At 49.2% G+C, this 16,182-nt stretch overlaps 1 protein-coding gene across 3 annotated transcripts; it reads right to left on the bottom strand.

The window, feature by feature from the left end:
- Positions 1-138: 138 nt before the first annotated feature.
- On the bottom strand, positions 139-15,425 carry surf1 (SURF1 cytochrome c oxidase assembly factor). 3 transcript variants are annotated; one of them, XM_087998146.1, is made up of 9 exons: positions 15,358-15,425; positions 11,002-11,077; positions 10,100-10,227; positions 9,731-9,813; positions 8,953-9,144; positions 6,135-6,207; positions 5,086-5,248; positions 1,261-1,342; positions 139-259 (listed from the first exon to the last, which is right to left on the bottom strand). In XM_087998146.1, exons 1-9 carry the CDS (start codon positions 15,385-15,387, stop codon positions 193-195), a joined length of 894 nt encoding a protein of 297 aa, XP_087854272.1. In that variant the 5' UTR covers positions 15,388-15,425; the 3' UTR covers positions 139-192. The 3 variants fall into 3 exon arrangements, with proteins under 3 accessions (XP_087854272.1, XP_087854273.1, XP_087854274.1); XM_087998147.1 differs by lacking the exon at positions 9,731-9,813 and having other exon boundaries at positions 8,953-9,140; XM_087998148.1 differs by lacking the exon at positions 10,100-10,227 and having other exon boundaries at positions 8,953-9,140.
- Positions 15,426-16,182: the final 757 nt, after the last annotated feature.

Here is a 16,182-nt window from a genome sequence, read left to right as displayed (position 1 = left end):
GCACTAATGTGCTGGGGTCTTCCATCATTTGAGGATGGGAAATTGTGGAGCTCTCTTCCAGTGAGTGGCTCATCAAGAACATAAAATACTGGTGTGGACTAGTTTGTTCTGTGCTCTGTAATAAAAAAAGTCTCCAAGTCAGTTTAAGTTGTGCATTTATAATAAAAACAGTGATAAGATTTCCAAGGAAGATCAGACAGCTGCTTTCCGTACAAACTTCTGGAACCACATATAGGAGGTTGCAGCACACAGCCCATACCTAACAAAATAAAAATACAAACTGTAAAACACATACCTAAGCTGAGGGGTTTTAACCTTCAAAGAGGACTGCATAGGGGCTGGTAGGGAAGGCAGAAAAAATTGAAACTGAAAAGGTGTGATAGATCTGACAAATGTTTCCATTTTGTATATAATAAACACTTCTGCTATTAAACAGCCTGTCACTACTTGGGAATTCAACGGGCACAACTTGGCAGATAATAATGAAGGAAAATGCACTTCGTGTCAATGTCAATTCTTAGTACAACTCCAAGGGATCAGGGTGTTGAGCAAAATAGCATGGAGCTACAGCAAGTAATCAAGGCCAGTGGAATTTATTTTAGCTTTCACTTTGACAGGAGTTGGGAAAAACAGGAAAGCTTTGTTACAACTATACAGCATGTTAAGGATGGACTGGAGGTGGTTTTAAAGAGATTCATTCAGCTGACTCCTGGGATGAAATGATTGATTTACATGCTTAACTTTTATTCATGCAGAGTCATGACGGAGGGGTGAAAGATTTAAGATTCTGAAGAAGCTTAACAATGTTTTTAGTAGTGAGTCTTGAACTGGAGACGGACAGGTCTTCTGTAGATGAGACACCAAGGAATTTCTTGAAGGTAATGAATGTCTAATATTCTGTACCCCGGAGAGTTGTGGAGGTTAGATTGCTCAGAGTATTCAAAGAGGTAGGTAGATTTTTGGAAATATTGGAGAGTTTGGGTATTGTGGAGCAGGTAGTCACCATCTTACAATGATGGAGATTAGAGTGGTGCTGGAAACACACAGGCCAACCAGCATCCAAGGAGCAGGACAATCGATGTTTTGGGCAAAAGCCCTTCATCAGAAATGGTTCCTGATGAAGGGCTTTTGCCCGAAACGTTGATTTTCCTGCTCCTCAGATGCTGGCTGACCTGCTGTGCGATTCCAGCACCACTCCAGACCATTTTACAATGATCTAGCTCTGCTATTTCATATCAGACAGTTGCCCAGTGATCTTACCAGGTTAGGATGTACTGCAGGTGCTCATTCCTCAGAGTTACTCTGGTCTGCCCACCAACCGGACCTCCAGGAACTGTACTATCTGTAAGAAATGGCAACAGAATCAGTTCAAACTTACAGATACCTGGCAAGGTCAAAACTACGCCGTGGACAGCACCTCAGGGTCATAGCTCACGGATGTGTAAAAGCATTAGAATCCCATGAACTGTCCATTTCCCATTGTACATCTCAGTGAACTTGAATTGTAATAAGAGGAAGTATAGCTTTATGCAATGAGGGAGGTCTAAAAGGTAAATCAGTGACAGGTAAAGGCCATGGTTTGAAAAATATAAAATTTGGTTAATTTCTGGCAGATGGAATTAAAAGCAGGGAAGTTAAACTTGTAAAAGCCTATGGATAGATCACACTTGAGTAATGTGTGTAGATATCAGGGTAAAACTACAAATATTCAGAAACATGAGATTATAATTATGGACAGGTGAAGGGTGACCTGTATAAGGTTAAACATGATGTAGATTTGATGTTACAATTTTGGGAGACACTACAACTGACAACTACAGGTACAAGAGAGAATAAACCCAGTAAAAAGTTTAGGAAAAACTTAATTCCAGGAGTGTGCAGAGGATGGTGGCTCATTGCTAGTGCTCTTGGGGGGAGGGGGGGTTTAAACTAACTCTGCAGGGGCATGGGAACCCAGATTGTAGCTTCAGGGTGCAGGGCCTGGAGTGTAGGGAGGTTAGGAACATGGCATCAATCTCAAAGGAGGGTGCCTGTAAACAGGAAAGTGGCTTGAAGTGTGTATACTTCAATGCAAGAAGTATACGAAATAAGGTAGGTGAACTTGCAGCGTGGGTTGGTACCTGGGATTTTGATGTTGTGGCTATTAGAGACATGGGTAGAACAGGGACAGGATTGGCTGTTGCAGGTTCCAGGGTTTAAGTGTTTTAGTAGGGTAAGAGGGGGAGGTATGGCATTGCTTGTCAAAGATAGTATTACAGCGGTGGAAAGGATGATGGATGAAGACTCGCCATCTGAGGTAGTCTGGGCTGAGGTTAGGAATAGGAAAGGTGAGGTCACCTGTTAGGAGTTTTCTACAGGCCTCCTAATAGTCCTAGAGACGGAGAAGAAAGGATTGCGAGGATGATTCAGGAGAAGAGTGAAAATAATAGGGTGGTTGTTATGGGGGACTTTAACTTTCCTGATATTGACTGGGAAAGCTATGGGTTGGTGTTTGTCCAATGTGTGCAGGAGGGTTTCCTGACACAATATGTAGACAGGCCAACAAGAGGTGAGGCCATACTGGATTTGGTTCTGGGTAACGAACCAGGCCAGGTGTTAGAATTGGAGGTAGGTGAGCACTTTGGGGACAGTGACCACAATTCGGTGACTTGTACTCTAGTGATGGAGAAGGATAAGTGTGCACTGCAGGGCAAGAGTTATAGCTGGGGGCAGGGAAATTATGACGCGGTGAGGCACGACTTAGGATGTGTGGCTTGGAAAAGTAGGCTTTAAGGCAAGGGCGTAATTGATATGTGGAGTTTGTTCAAGGAGCAACTATTGAGTGTCCTTGATACGTATGTACCTGTCAGGCAGGGAGGAAAGGGACATGAGGGGGAGCCGTGGTTTAATAAGGAATTGGAATCACTTGTTAAAGGGAAGAGGGCGGCCTATGTAAAGATGAGGCGTGAAGGTTCAATTGGGGTGATTGAGAGTTAAGGTAGCCAGGAAGGATCTGAAGAGAGAGCTAAGAGCAGCAAGGAGGGGACATGAAAAGTCCTTAGTTGGTAGGATTAGGGAAAACCCAAAGGCTTTCTATAGGTATGTCAGGAATAAAAGAATGACTAGGGTAGGAATAGGTCCAGTCAAGGATAGTAGTGGGAAGTTGCGTGTGGAGGCTGAGGAGATTGGGGAGACACTGAATGAATACTTTTCGTCAGTATTCACTCAGGAACAGGACATTGTTGCCGATGTGAATACTGAGTCACAATTAATTAGAATGGACGGCTTTGAGGTTATGTAGGGAAGAGGTGTTGGAAATTCTGGAAAGGGTGAAAATAGATAAGTCCCCTGGGCCTGATGGCATTTATCCTAGGATGCTCTGGGAAGCAAGGGAGGAGATTGCAGAGCCATCGGCCTTGATTTTTATGTCCTCGTTGTCTACAGGAATAGTGCCAGAAGACTGGAGGATAGCAAATGTGGTTCCCTTGTTCAAGAAGGGGAGTAGGGATAACCCTAGTAACTATAGGCCAGTGAGTCTCACTTCTGTTGTGGGCAAAGTCTTAGAATTGTAAGGGATAGGATTTATGAACATCTGGATAGGAATAATGTGATCAAGGATAGTCAGCATGGTTTTGTGAAGGGCAGGTCGTGCCTCACAAACCTTATTGAATTCTTTGAGAAGGTGACTAAGGAGGTGGACGAGGGGAAAGTGGTAGATGTGGTGTATATGGATTTTAGTAAGGCGTTTGATAAGGTTCCCCATGGTAGGCTACTGCAAAAAATACGGAGGTATGGCATTGAGGGTGAGTTGGAGGTTTGGATTAGGAGTTGGCTGGCTGGAAGAAGAGAGGGTAGTAGTTGAGGGTAAAGGTTCATCTTGGAGTGCAGTTACTAGCGGTGTTCCGCAAGGATCTGTTTTGGGACCATTGCTGTTTGTCATTTTCATAAATGACCTGGAGGAGGGGCGAGAAGGTTGGGTGAGCAAGTTTGCGGATGATACAAAAGTCGGTGGAGTTGTTGACAGTGAGGAAGGATGTGTCAGGTTATAGCGGGATATAGATAAGCTGCAGAGCTGGGCAGAAGGAGGCAAATGGAGTTCAATATAGGTAAGTGTGAGGTGATTCACTTTGGTAAGAGTAACAAAAAGATGGGGTACTGGGCTAATGGTCGGATACTTGGTAGTATGGATGAGCAGAGGGATCTTGGTGTCCATGTACACAGATCTCTGAAAGTTGCCACCAGGTAAATAGTGCGATGAAGAAGGCATATGGCTTTTATTAATAGAGGAATTGAGTTCCGGAGTCCTGAGGTCAGGTTGCAGTTGTATAAGACTCTGGTGCGGCCGCATCTGGAGTATTGTGTGCAGTTTTGGTCGCCATACTGGAGGCACTGGAACAGGTGCAGAGGTGGTTTACCAGGATGTTGCCTGGTATGGTAGGAAGATCGTATGAGGAAAGGCTGAGGCACTTGGGGCTGTTTTCATTGGAGAAAAGGAGGTTTCGGGGTGACTTGATAGAGGTGTACAAGATGATTAGGGGTTTAGATAGGGTTGATCATGAGAACCTTTTTCCACGTATGGAGTCAGCTATTACGAGGGGGCATAGCTTTAAATTAAGGGGTGGTAGTTATAGGACAGATGTTAGGGGTAGATTCTTTACTCTGAGTCGTGAGTTCATGGATTGCCCTGCCAGGAGCAGTGGTGGATTCTCCCTCTTTATGGGCATTTAAACAGGCATTGGATAGGCGTATGGAGGATAGTGGGCTAGTGTAGGTTAGGTGGGCTTGGATTGGCGCAACAGAGGGCCTGTACTGTGCTGTATTTTTCTATGTTCTATATGCTGTCTCAGTGCCAGGGACCCAGACTGGATTCCAGCCTTGGGTGCCCGCTCCCTCAGCACTGACCTTCCGACAGTGCATAGCTCCCTCAGCACTGATGCTCTTGACAGTGTGGCGTTCCGACAGCGCATCATTCCCTCAGCACTGACGCTCTGACAGTGCCCACTCCCTCAGCACTGACCCTCAGCACTGACCCTCCGACAGCACTCAATTCCACGATTGCTGGATTCAGAGGTGAGTGGATTGAACACCTTTTTGATCAGGACTTACTGAAGTCTGCATCAATGAAGATGGGTTCTGTGCCCATAGCCTCTGCCATTGCCTCCAAATCACGATAATACCAGCAATTCCTCTCAACGTCATTCTGAGGGATAAATGGTCTGCGACTTTCTGTCAGTCGAATGACACCAATGATCTCCACCTCGTCTGTGATCTAGAAGACAATGTGTGGCAGATTCCTCAGTGACATGTTTACAATTCCCTGTGTCAATGCTCAGTGCAGCACATTCTGCACAGAGAGACGGCCCCATTTCTCAATTCCCATTCACCCATCAGCCCCTCTACCAGGCTCCACACGCAATGACTCATAATTAACTACCTCTTACAGGAGGTGCTGCCACACACACAAGATCATAGAATCCTGACAGGGCCGAATAGCCTTTTTTTGCTCTATCATACCCTCTCCCCTCTTTCCCCCCACCCCAAACCTATCCCTGCATGTCCCATTGGCTAACCAACTAGTCTGCACATCCCTTGCAACTAGGGGCAATTTCTCATGGCCAATCCACCTTAACCTGTACATCTTTGGTCTATGGGAACAAACCAGAGCACCCAGAGGAAACCCACACAGACACGGGGAGGATGTGCAAACTCCACACAGTCCCCGGAGGTGGGAATTGAATCCGGGTCCCTGGTGCTGTGAGGCTGCAGTGCTAACCCCTGAGCCACCGTGCCGTGTCTCAGAGATCCATGCAGCAGCATGGAAAATTAAAGCCCATACCCTGATTCGCACCACACACCCCAGTCTCCTCCCCACCTACACCTCACCCAAACACCCATCCCTACCCCCTCAGCACTCACCCCCCCCTCCCCACCATCAGCATCCTCTCTAGCCTCACCCTTCTGAAAATCTGACCAAGAGTTTTTGATTTGGAGTCCGGCACCAATATGTTTGGCTCAGGGAGATCGTTTGACACAGAGATTCAGGCTACAGTGAACAACCAGAGAAGAAACCGCCTCAAGGTTCAGCAATCCTACTGTCCACTCTCCCCAGAGCACTGTCTGCTCCTTCACGTCTTCCTTTCCTCAGCTCCACTCACCTGTCCTTTGGCCCGTGTTTCTGGTTTGAGTCTCATTCTGGGAACAAAGCCCCTGTTCACAAGAATCTTCACCCTGAAATAAATCAATGGGGGAAGTTCATCCAGGGATTACAGAGGGCAGTGTTGTAAACACACTGATAGTGGGTGCAGTGAGGGAGCCAATGGGTTATCACTGAGCACCAGGTTTACACCGGTTTTGTCCCAAAGCACCATCAGCTCATGGTGCAGGTCACCTTCAATGTCTGGACTACCAGGAAAATGGATTATAATCCCAAATTACTTGTGACTGTGTTGAAAATTTAGCCACATGGGCATTTAAAAAGAAATACAAGCCAAAAGTTACATAGAAACAGGAGTCCATTCAGCCCCTTCAGCTTGCTTCACCATTTGATATGATCATGGATGATCTCATCTCAGCCTCAACTCCAATTTCCTGCTCACTCCCCATAACCATGTTGCCTGTTACTAATTAAAATCTGTTCATCTCCTCATGTGTTTGGGGTCATGACAAAGTAGGAACCGGGGCTGCCCATTCAATTTCTCAGGCCTATCTCACCATTCAGACAGACCATGGCTGATCTGTGGCCTAACTCCATATTCCAGCCTCTGGCCCATACCCCTTAATACTTCTGCTGAACAAAAATATATCCATCACGGATTTAAAATTAACAACTGATCCAGCATCCACTGCCATTTGTGGAAGAGAGTTCCAAACCTCTACCAAGCTCTGTGTCAAAATGCTTTCTAAGGGGAGGTCAGTGTTGAATCATTGTCTGCTTGAACAGTTATCCAGGGTATGTGGCTAGGAAAGGTTCAGAGGGATATGGACCAGACACAGGCAAATGGGCTACTTCAGTTTAGGAAACCTGGTTGGCCTGGCCTAGTTGGACCGAAGAGCCTGTTTGCATGCTGGGTGATTTTATGACTGTCCTGAACTGTCTGGCCCTAATTCAGAGACTCTGCTCCTAGTTCTAGAATCCTCAACTACTGGGAACAGTTTCTCTTCATCTACTCTGACGTCTGTAAATACCTTGAAGACTTTTCTCAGATCAGCCCCTAACTTGCTTAATTCGAGAGAAAACAGGCCTGATTTGTTTAATCTCTCCTCATAACTCAACACCAAAGTTCAGGTATCATTCTTATAAACCTACGTTGTACTCCCTCCAAGGCCAATCTATCCTTCCCGAGGTGTGGTGCCCTGATCTGCGTAGCTGGCTGAGATGTAACTTCAGTGCCTGTGCGGATTATACTGTATTCAAAAGAAACCCAGAATGTTGCACCTAAGCAGTGCCAAGGGAACTTCAGACAGGAACACTTCAAAGGGAGAGATGCCATTCAATACTTGAACTATAACTACCTGTGCATTGTGTCCCAGTCTGCTACCAAATTGACAGAAAGGCAACCTTTGGATTCAGTTTGCGAGAACTGATACTGTCCTCACTTGTGGTTCAGGTTCCACTGGGCTACGGTGTGCTGTAAAGAGAGTGTGGTGCTGGATAAATGCAGCCAGTCAGGCAGCATCTGAGGAACATAAGCTCTTCATCAGGAATCTGAGGGGGTGAGGGTGGGGGGGCTGAGAAATAAATGGGAGGGGTGTGGGGCCGGAAGAAAGGTAGCTGGGAATATGATAGTAAATGAAGGTGATAGGTCAGAGTGGAAGGTGGAACGGATAGATGGGCAGGAGGATGGACAGGTCAAGAGGTCACGAGGGCTGTGCCGAGTTGGAGGGTCGGATCTGGGATGAGGTGGGGGGAGGGGAGATCAGGAAACTGGTGAAATTGACATTGATCCTGTGCGGTTGGAGGGTCCCAAGGTGTAAGATGAGACGTTATTCTTATAGGCATCGGGTGTCTAGAATTTGGGGGAGGCGGGGAGTTGAAATGTTTGGCCATAGGGCGGTGGGGTTGTAAGGTGTCCCAGAGATGTTCCTGGAAACATTCTGTGTGTTGGCGTCCTGTCTCCCCAGTGTATAATAGACCACATCAAGAGTAACTGACTCAGTAGATGAGGTGTTTGGATCTGCAGGAAAATTTGAAGGTTCCTTTAGGGCCTTGGATGGAGGTGAGAGGGGAGGGATTGGCCCAGACAAAGCTGAGAACTTCCAGTAGTCATCCCTGTGTGGGCAAGTAAAAATTCTCGGATTGCTGAAAACAAGTCAACACTGTGCCTGTCAGAGGGCAGTGGACAGATGCCTTTTAGCTCGGTGCACAATTGAGAATCTCCAAATAACTGCTGCATTTGCAATGTAAGCCAGGATGGAATCATCCAAAGGTTCACAATTAATTCCTGCCAGATAAATGGATTGGAATATTTCTGTTTACTTGGACATTTTTGGATTCACCTCTAATTTATGCTTTAACAGCAAATAAACTTAGGCTTTCTTTAATGCAAGATGTTAAACTAATCATACCATAGGGCAACTGCTGCAGCTCAAAAAGAGGCAAGTGGAGTTATAGTGCAAGAAGAATAACCCGTTCCTGGGAGTGTTTAATGGGGGGACAATGTAGAAGCAGCTTTAATCTGTATCTAACCCCGTGCTGTCCCTGTTCTGGGAGTGTTTGATGGGGGGACAGTGTAGAGAAAGCTTCACTCTATATCTTTCCCTGTGCTGACACTATCCTGGGAGTGTTTGATGGGGACAGTGTAGCTTTGGTAGGTATTGGGAACCATGCTGGAGGGGAGAGTGCTGTGATGCTACGGGGTCAGTATCTGCAAACACTCAGTTTCCATACAAACATTATGTCATGGAATGGTATGACAGACTGGTTCTGTTCGGAGGTGGTCATGGTCAAACGCAGGCGGCTGACTGAATTCGTACCCCAGCTCGGTGCAGTGGAATGGAGTGATCACGTTGGCTCCAGTCTCAGTGCTGGACATCAGGCGCCCAGCCTCTTGGGCCTCTTTGTCTGGATCCACCCTCGATCGGGGCATGATGTAGAGTTCCTTGGAGTGGTCGAACCTCCCTCGGACCCTCACCCTCCGGTACTCAAGCTGCTTCAGTTCCAGCTGGCTGGGACAGAGAGGGACAAGGCTCAGAGTTTGTGTGACCGTGAAACAGCTGATAACAACCCACTCTGCACCCCCACCCAACAGGTCAAGAGCAGGGGACCAGGGCTGCAACTGTTCAGAGAAACTGTCAGCTCTCTCGCAGCTCCTGACTGGAAACAGTGAGGAGGGCCATGAGTCAATGAGATACTGTGTGTGTGTGTGTGTGTGTGTGTGTGTGTGTGTGTGTGTGTGTGTAAGGGTAAGGGCTGTTGTTGCCTTGAGGCACAGCACGGTGGGCCTGTGCGCAGGAAGACATCTGAGAATCAGTGAAGAGTCTGACTGACATGGCTGATACTGGGAGAATGTTACTCCGCATGGGGGGAGGGAAGCGAGGGAGCTTCCATTTCAAACAGGGGCTGGGGGACATTGTGGAATACTCTCCCTGAACTGAGCTGGGGTACCGAATATACTCAAGACACAGTGCCACCGACTCTTCATCGGCAACGGGCTGTGGGGTGCACATGGTACACTTACCCCTGGGGGGGGGGGGGGGGGGGGGGGAGGGGGCTCAGTGTGAGTTACCCGGGGGGGGGCTCAGTGTGACTTACTCCAGGGGCAGGGGCAGGGGCTCTGAGCGGGTGCGTTCCTGGAGATCCTTGATAAGCTGCAGCTTCCATTTCCGCCGCTGCACCTGAGCAGAAAGTGAGAGTCTCAGAGAGCAGCCACAGCACAGCCCCCAACCCCATCACAAACCTGCCCCCACCTGGAGACAACCCCATTCCCTCCCCCATCACATGTACCCCAATCCCCCGCCTGTCCCCCACCCCCTCCCATACGGACCCACTCCCCCTGTTCATACTCCCTCCCGCTCATACCCCTCTCCCCATCACCGTGAATGTACCCCTCTTCCCCCCCCTCTGCATGTTACACCCCTCCCCTTTCACCTGTACCCCCCTTGCCCCTCCCCCGGTGGTTACCTGCCAGGTGCCGAGGCTGAAGGTGCTGACTGGGATCAGGAGCAGGGCCCACTTCAGGAGCCAATCATCACTCCCTGGGGCAACAGTTGCCGTGGAGATGTTCACCCCACTTCGCCACTTGGTAATCCCTTCAGCAGAGACACAGCATTAACCCCCACAGGAACCAGAGGCCAAGACCCCTCCCCATCTGTCAACTCCCCGTCTCTGTCACCTCCTCCACCCCCTCCCCATCTCTGTCACCCCCTCCAGTCCCTACACCCCTCCCCAACTATCACCCCCCTCCAGTCCCTACACCCCTCTCCATCTTTCACCCCCTCCAGCCCCTACACCCCCTCGCCATCGGTCACCCCCTACACACCCTCCCCATCTGTCATCCCCTCCAGCCCCTACGACTCCTCCCCATCTGTCACCCCCTCCAGCTCCTACACCCCCTCCCCATCTGTCTCCTCCCTACAACCCCTCCCCATCTCTGTCACCCCTTCCAGGCCCTACATCCCCTCCCCATCTCTGTCACCCCCTCCAGCTCCTATACCCCCTCTCCATCTGTCTCCTCCCTACAACCCCTCCCCATCTCAGTCACCTCTCCCAGCCTCCTACACCTCCTTCCGATCTCTGTCACCTCCTCAGACCCCTACACCTCTCCCCATATCTGTACACCTCCAATCCCAGCCTCTCAAACACTCCCCCATTCCCTTGCCTGTTGGGACAAGATTAGTTTGGGATATCTGGTTGGCATGGATGAGTTGGACCAAAGGGGCTCTTTCCATGCTAAACATTTTTATGATTCTAATGTCAAATTCAGTTTGATCAATCTTCCTGTGAATTCCGTTGGCACTTTTTGCACAACGTTAACGCTGGAATAGGAATGCCAGGATTTCCGAGCTGTGGCCACAGCTGCCTACCTGAGAGTTTTGCTCTGACATGGGGAGAGACCAGCTCAGTCCCAGTGATAACTTCTGCTGAACAAGCATTCAGGAGCTGAGAGTGAAACAGAAAGCAAAGATTATAAAAGGCTTAACCCCTGATACTTCCCACAGGCCTCACTGATCCAACAGCCAATATCTCTCTTTCAATGTGAACTCACAGCTTAATAGAATCAGCTCAGGAGACCATTCAGCCCATTCAAATAAAGCCAGACCTTTAGAGAGAACTATCTCATTACAAAACACGTGAACAGAACAAAATATTCATCTCTGCAAGATTCTAGAAATTGGAGACAGACTGGCTTTTGGATCAATGGCTGGAGGTACTGGAAGCTGCAAAGGCTATGGGCCCTGACAACATTCTGACAATAATACTGATGATGCGTGCTCCCGAACTTGCCGCTCCTCGAGCGAAGCTGTTCTAGCACAGTCACAACATTGGTGCCCACCTGACAATGTGGTAAATTGTCCAGGTATATCCTGTACACACAAAGCTGGACAATCCAACCCGGCCAACTACAGCCCCATCAGTCTACGCTCGATAATTAGTAAAAGCAACGGAAGGGATAAACAGCAGTGCTATCAAGCAACATTTACAAGGGCAGAAATTGCAAGAGAAACTCAGCAGGTCTGGCAGCATCTCAGAATCATAGAGATGTACAGCATGGAAACAGACCCTTCGGTCCAACCCGTCCATGCCGACCAGATATCCCAACCCAATCTAGTCCCACCTGCCAGCACCCGGCCCATATCCCTCCAAACCCTTCCTATTCATATACACATCCAAATGCCTCCTAAATGTTGCAATTGTACCAGCCTCCACCAATTCCTCTGGCAGCTCATTCTGTACACGTACCACCCTCTGCGTGAAAAAGTTGTCCCTTAGGTCTCTTTAAAATTTTCCCCTCTCACCCTAAACCTATTCCCTCTAGTTCTGGACTCCCTGACCCTAGGGAAAAGACTGTCTATTTACCCTATCCATGCCCCTCAATTTTGTAAACCTCTAAAAGGTCACCCCTCAGCCTCCGACGCTCCAGGGAAAACAGCCCCAGCCTATTCAGCCTCTCCCTATAGATCAGATCCTCCAACCCTGGCAACATCCTTGTAAATCTTTTCTGAACCCTTTCAAGTTTCACAACATCTTTCCAATCGAAAGGAGACCAGAATTGCACACAATATTCCAACAGTGGCCTAACCAATGTCCTGTACAGCCGCAACATGACCTCGCAACTCCTGTACTCAATACTCTGACCAATTAAACTCCATCTGCCACTTCTCAGCCCATTGGCCCATCTGGTCCAGATCCTGTTGTAATCTGAGGTAACCCTCTTCGCTGTCCACTACACCTAGAATTTTGGTGTCATCTGCAAACTTACTAACTGTACCTCTTATGCTCGCATCCAAATCATTTATGTAAATGATAAAAAGTAGAGGACCCAGCATCGATCCTTGTGGCACTTCACTGGTCACAGGCCTCCAGTCTGAAAAGCAACTCTCCACCACCACCCTCTGTCTTCTACCTTTGAGCCAGTTCTGTATCCAAATGGCTAGTTCTCCCTGTATTCTGTGAGATCTAACCTTGCTACTCAGTTTCCCATGAGGAACCTTGTCGAACGCCTTACTGAAGTCCATATAGATCACATCTACTGCTCTGCCCTCTTTGTTACTTCCTCAAAAAAAAAACAATCAAATTTGTGAGACATGATTTCCCACGCACAAAGCCGTGTTGACTATCCCGAATCAGTCCTTGCCTTTCCAAATACATGTATATCCTATCCCTCCACCACCGATGTCAGGCTCACTGGTCTATAGTTTCCTGGCTTGTCCTTACCACCCTTCTTTAACAGTGGCACCACATTAGCCAACCTCCAGTTTTCCAGCACCTCAACCTGTGACTATCGATGATACAAATATCTCAGCAAGAGACCCAGCAATTACTTCTCTAGCTTCCCACAGAGTTCTAGGGTACACCTGATCATGTCCTGGGGATTTATCCAGACATCCAGCACTTCCTCCTCATCCAGCACGTCCGCATTTTGCAAGATGTCACCATCGATTTCCCTACATTCTATATCTTCCATATCCTTTGACACAGTAAATACTGGTGCAAAATACTCGTTTAGTATCTCCCCCATTTTCTGTGGCTCCACACAAAGGCCGCCTTGCTGATCTTTGAGGGGACCTATTTTCTCCCTAGTTGCCCTTTCATCCTTAACGTATTTGTAAAAACCCTTTGGATTCTCCATAATTCTATTTGCCAAAGCTGTCTCATGTCCCTTTTTGCCCTCCTGATTTCCCTCATAAGTATACTCCTACTGCCTTTATAGATTTACTCGATCTATCCTGTCTACACCTGACATATGCTTCCTTCTTTTTCTTAACCAAACCCTCAATTTCTTTAGTCATCCAGCATTCCTTATACCTACCAGCCTTCCCTTTCACCCCAACAGGAATATACTTTCTCTGGATTCTTGTTATTAGATTACATTACAGTGTGGAAACAGGCCCTTCAGCCCAACAAGTCCACACTGACCCACCGAAGCGCAACCCACCATACCCCTACATTTACCCCTTACCTAACACTACGGGTAATTTAGTATGGCCAATTCACCTGACCTGCACATCTTTGGACTGTGGGAGGAAACCGGAGCACCCGGAGGAAACCCACGCAGACACGGGGAGAACGTGCAAACTTCACACAGTCAGTCGCCTGAGGCGGGAATTGAACCCAGGTCTCTGGTGCTGTGAGGTAGCAGTGTTAACCACTGTGCCACCGTGCCGCCTGTGGTAGGGAAACAGAATTAACACTGTGTCCAGTGATCATTCTATAGAATGGTGATGAACAGTCTGTCGAGTAACTGAACACAGAAGCTGGGAATACTGCAGTGAAAAACTCACCTCCTTACTCCCCAAAGCCTGTCCACCATCTACAAGACCCTTCCCCACTTGCCTGGATGATGCAGCCCCAACAGTCAAGAAGCTCAACACCATTCAGGACAAAGCTGCCTGTTTACAGAATACAGCAAAGAGGAGGCCCTTTCCACAACACACACCCACAAACAGTCAACCCCATCTCACCGACACTCAGTAACAGCAGAGTGTACAAGAGGCACAGCTGAAATTCAGTGCTGCATGTCAGAACTGGGGGTGACCCTTTGTGGGATGGAAGGGAACTGTGAATGTACTGAATTCTGAGAACTCTCAGCTTCTCCCCATCAGTCTCAAAGGCAATACAGTCCCTTCAGCAAATGTTCATCAGAGAGTCTGTGCAATGGTGACATTCCTGAAGAAGGGCCTGTGCCCGAAACGTCGAATCTCCTGTTCCCTGGATGCTGCCTGACCTGCTGTGCTGTTCCAGCAATAAAGTTTCAACTTTGATCTCCAGCATCTGCAGACCTCACTTTCTCCGCAATGGTGACATCACCCTACCAACCCCACAAAGAAAATTCCACAGCTGAGCAGGGGGAAAGGGAGAGACAGTTCAGGGGTGATTCCAAGGGCAGGGCATGATCTTGGAGGGTGGGTTTGATATTTGGGTTGGGCGGGTGGTGGGGAGATGAAGACAGACTGGTAGGTCATGGATGATCCTGTGGGTGGAGAGAATTGGTGCAGTAGGTGTTGAGGGGTGGTGGTGGTTTTGGGGAGAGGGATAGGAGGAGGAGAAATGGACGAGGAGACAGGATGGTGATCGGGGACTGGGAAGTGAGGGGGAGAAAGGTGGGGGATTAGATCTTTGGGTGTGTGGCAGAGGGTGTGGGCGATAAGAGCGGCGATGTGGTGGGGGAAGGGGGTAGGGGAACAGGGGTGGGGAAGTCGGGCGAGTGGTGGCAGTGTGGCGAGGGGAGCATGGCAGGGGCGGGCGTGTGGGGGGGCTGGGGGAGGGTGCGTGTGTGGGGGTGGGGGAGGGCGCGTGTGGGGGGGATGGGGGAGGGTGCGTGTGTGGGGGTGGGGGAGGGCGCGTGTGGGGGGGATGGGGGCGGGCGCGTGGGGGGGGATGGCGCGTGGGGGGGGATGGGGGAGGGCGTGTGGGGGGGGATGGGGGAGGGCGTGTGGGGGGGGATGGGGGAGGGCGCGTGTGGGGGGGATGGGGAGGGCGCGTGTGGGGGGGATGGGGAGGGCGCGTGTGGGGGGGATGGGGGAGGGCGTGTGTGGGGGGGATGGGGGAGGGCGCGTGTGGGGGGGATGGGGGAGGGCGCGTGTGGGGGGGATGGGGGAGGGCGCGAGTGGGGGGGATGGGGGAGGGCGCGTGTGGGGGGAAGGGGGTGTGTGGGTGGGGGAGGGTGTGGGGTGGGGGTGGGGGTGGGTGGGGGTGGGGGTAGAAATAGGGGGACTCACCCGGGGCGCTCGCCGGAGAACCCGCAGCATCTTCACCCGGAAGCGGAACCTCAGCCTCACTTCCGGCTCAGTCAAATGGACTGCGCCATGTTAAAGGGGCAGGGCCTTTGGCGGATGGGGCGGGGACTCGGGGCCACGTGGTCTCCCTCAACTCCACCTTCCCAGTCACTTTTCCAAACTCATTCCCTTTCTAAGTTGCACTCTGTGTATTACACAGGAGTCCTTCGGCCCATCATGTCTCTGCTAGACCTGTGAAGCTGCAAGTGTATGTGAGGTGGGCTCTCTCTGGGCAGTAAGTGCTGGCCATCCCATGAATGAAAACAAATCAGTGAGTTCATGGCTGACCTGTGCTTTAACTCCATACACTTGCCTTGACCCATTAGACAATAAAAGGTATTCTATTCTTTTTCTTCTGAGGTTGTTGACTTGCTCTCTGACCTGGTAAGTTTGTTTGCATCTGATGATGGTACATAGTATGGTGACACAATATTCACAAACAAACGTACCAGCTCAGCATACATGTAAACAACTTCATTCACAACTTCAGCTGCAAATCTTCTCAGGAACTTCTTCTGTCCCCTAAAAGTTTGCTTAATAAAAATTTATCTCTCTCAGATTTTAAATTAACAACTGATCCAGCATCCACTGTAATTTGTGGTAGAGAGTTCCAAAACTCTAACACCCTTTGTATGTAGAGGTACTTCCTAATATCTCTCCAGACAGTCTGGCCCTAATTCTCAGACTTTGCCCCTAGTTTTAGAATCCCTAACCAGTAAAACACATTATCTTGGTAGGCAGTTAATGCAGGAGTCTTCTGTGGTTATG

Source organism: Chiloscyllium plagiosum, unplaced genomic scaffold (genome assembly GCF_037043375.1).
Source record: "Chiloscyllium plagiosum isolate Xiang-an unplaced genomic scaffold, Cpla_swu_hap1 HiC_scaffold_21, whole genome shotgun sequence".
Lineage (NCBI taxonomy): Eukaryota > Metazoa > Chordata > Chondrichthyes > Orectolobiformes > Hemiscylliidae > Chiloscyllium > Chiloscyllium plagiosum.
This window is presented reverse-complemented; position numbering and strand designations above follow the sequence as displayed.

What these genes read in the sequence shown, in the direction of transcription:
- surf1 (XM_087998146.1), bottom strand. Translation starts at nt 15,387, where the DNA reads ATGCTGCGGGTTCTCCGGCGAGCGCCCCGG. An exon ending in TTCCACTGCACCGAGCTGGG is followed by an intron (nt 6,208 to 8,952) that starts GTACGAATTCAG and finishes GATTTATTTCAG; the next exon opens with GGTGAAGATTCTTGTGAACA. An exon ending in AAACACGGGCCAAAGGACAG is followed by an intron (nt 5,249 to 6,134) that starts GTGAGTGGAGCT and finishes ATTGTCTTCTAG; the next exon opens with ATCACAGACGAGGTGGAGAT.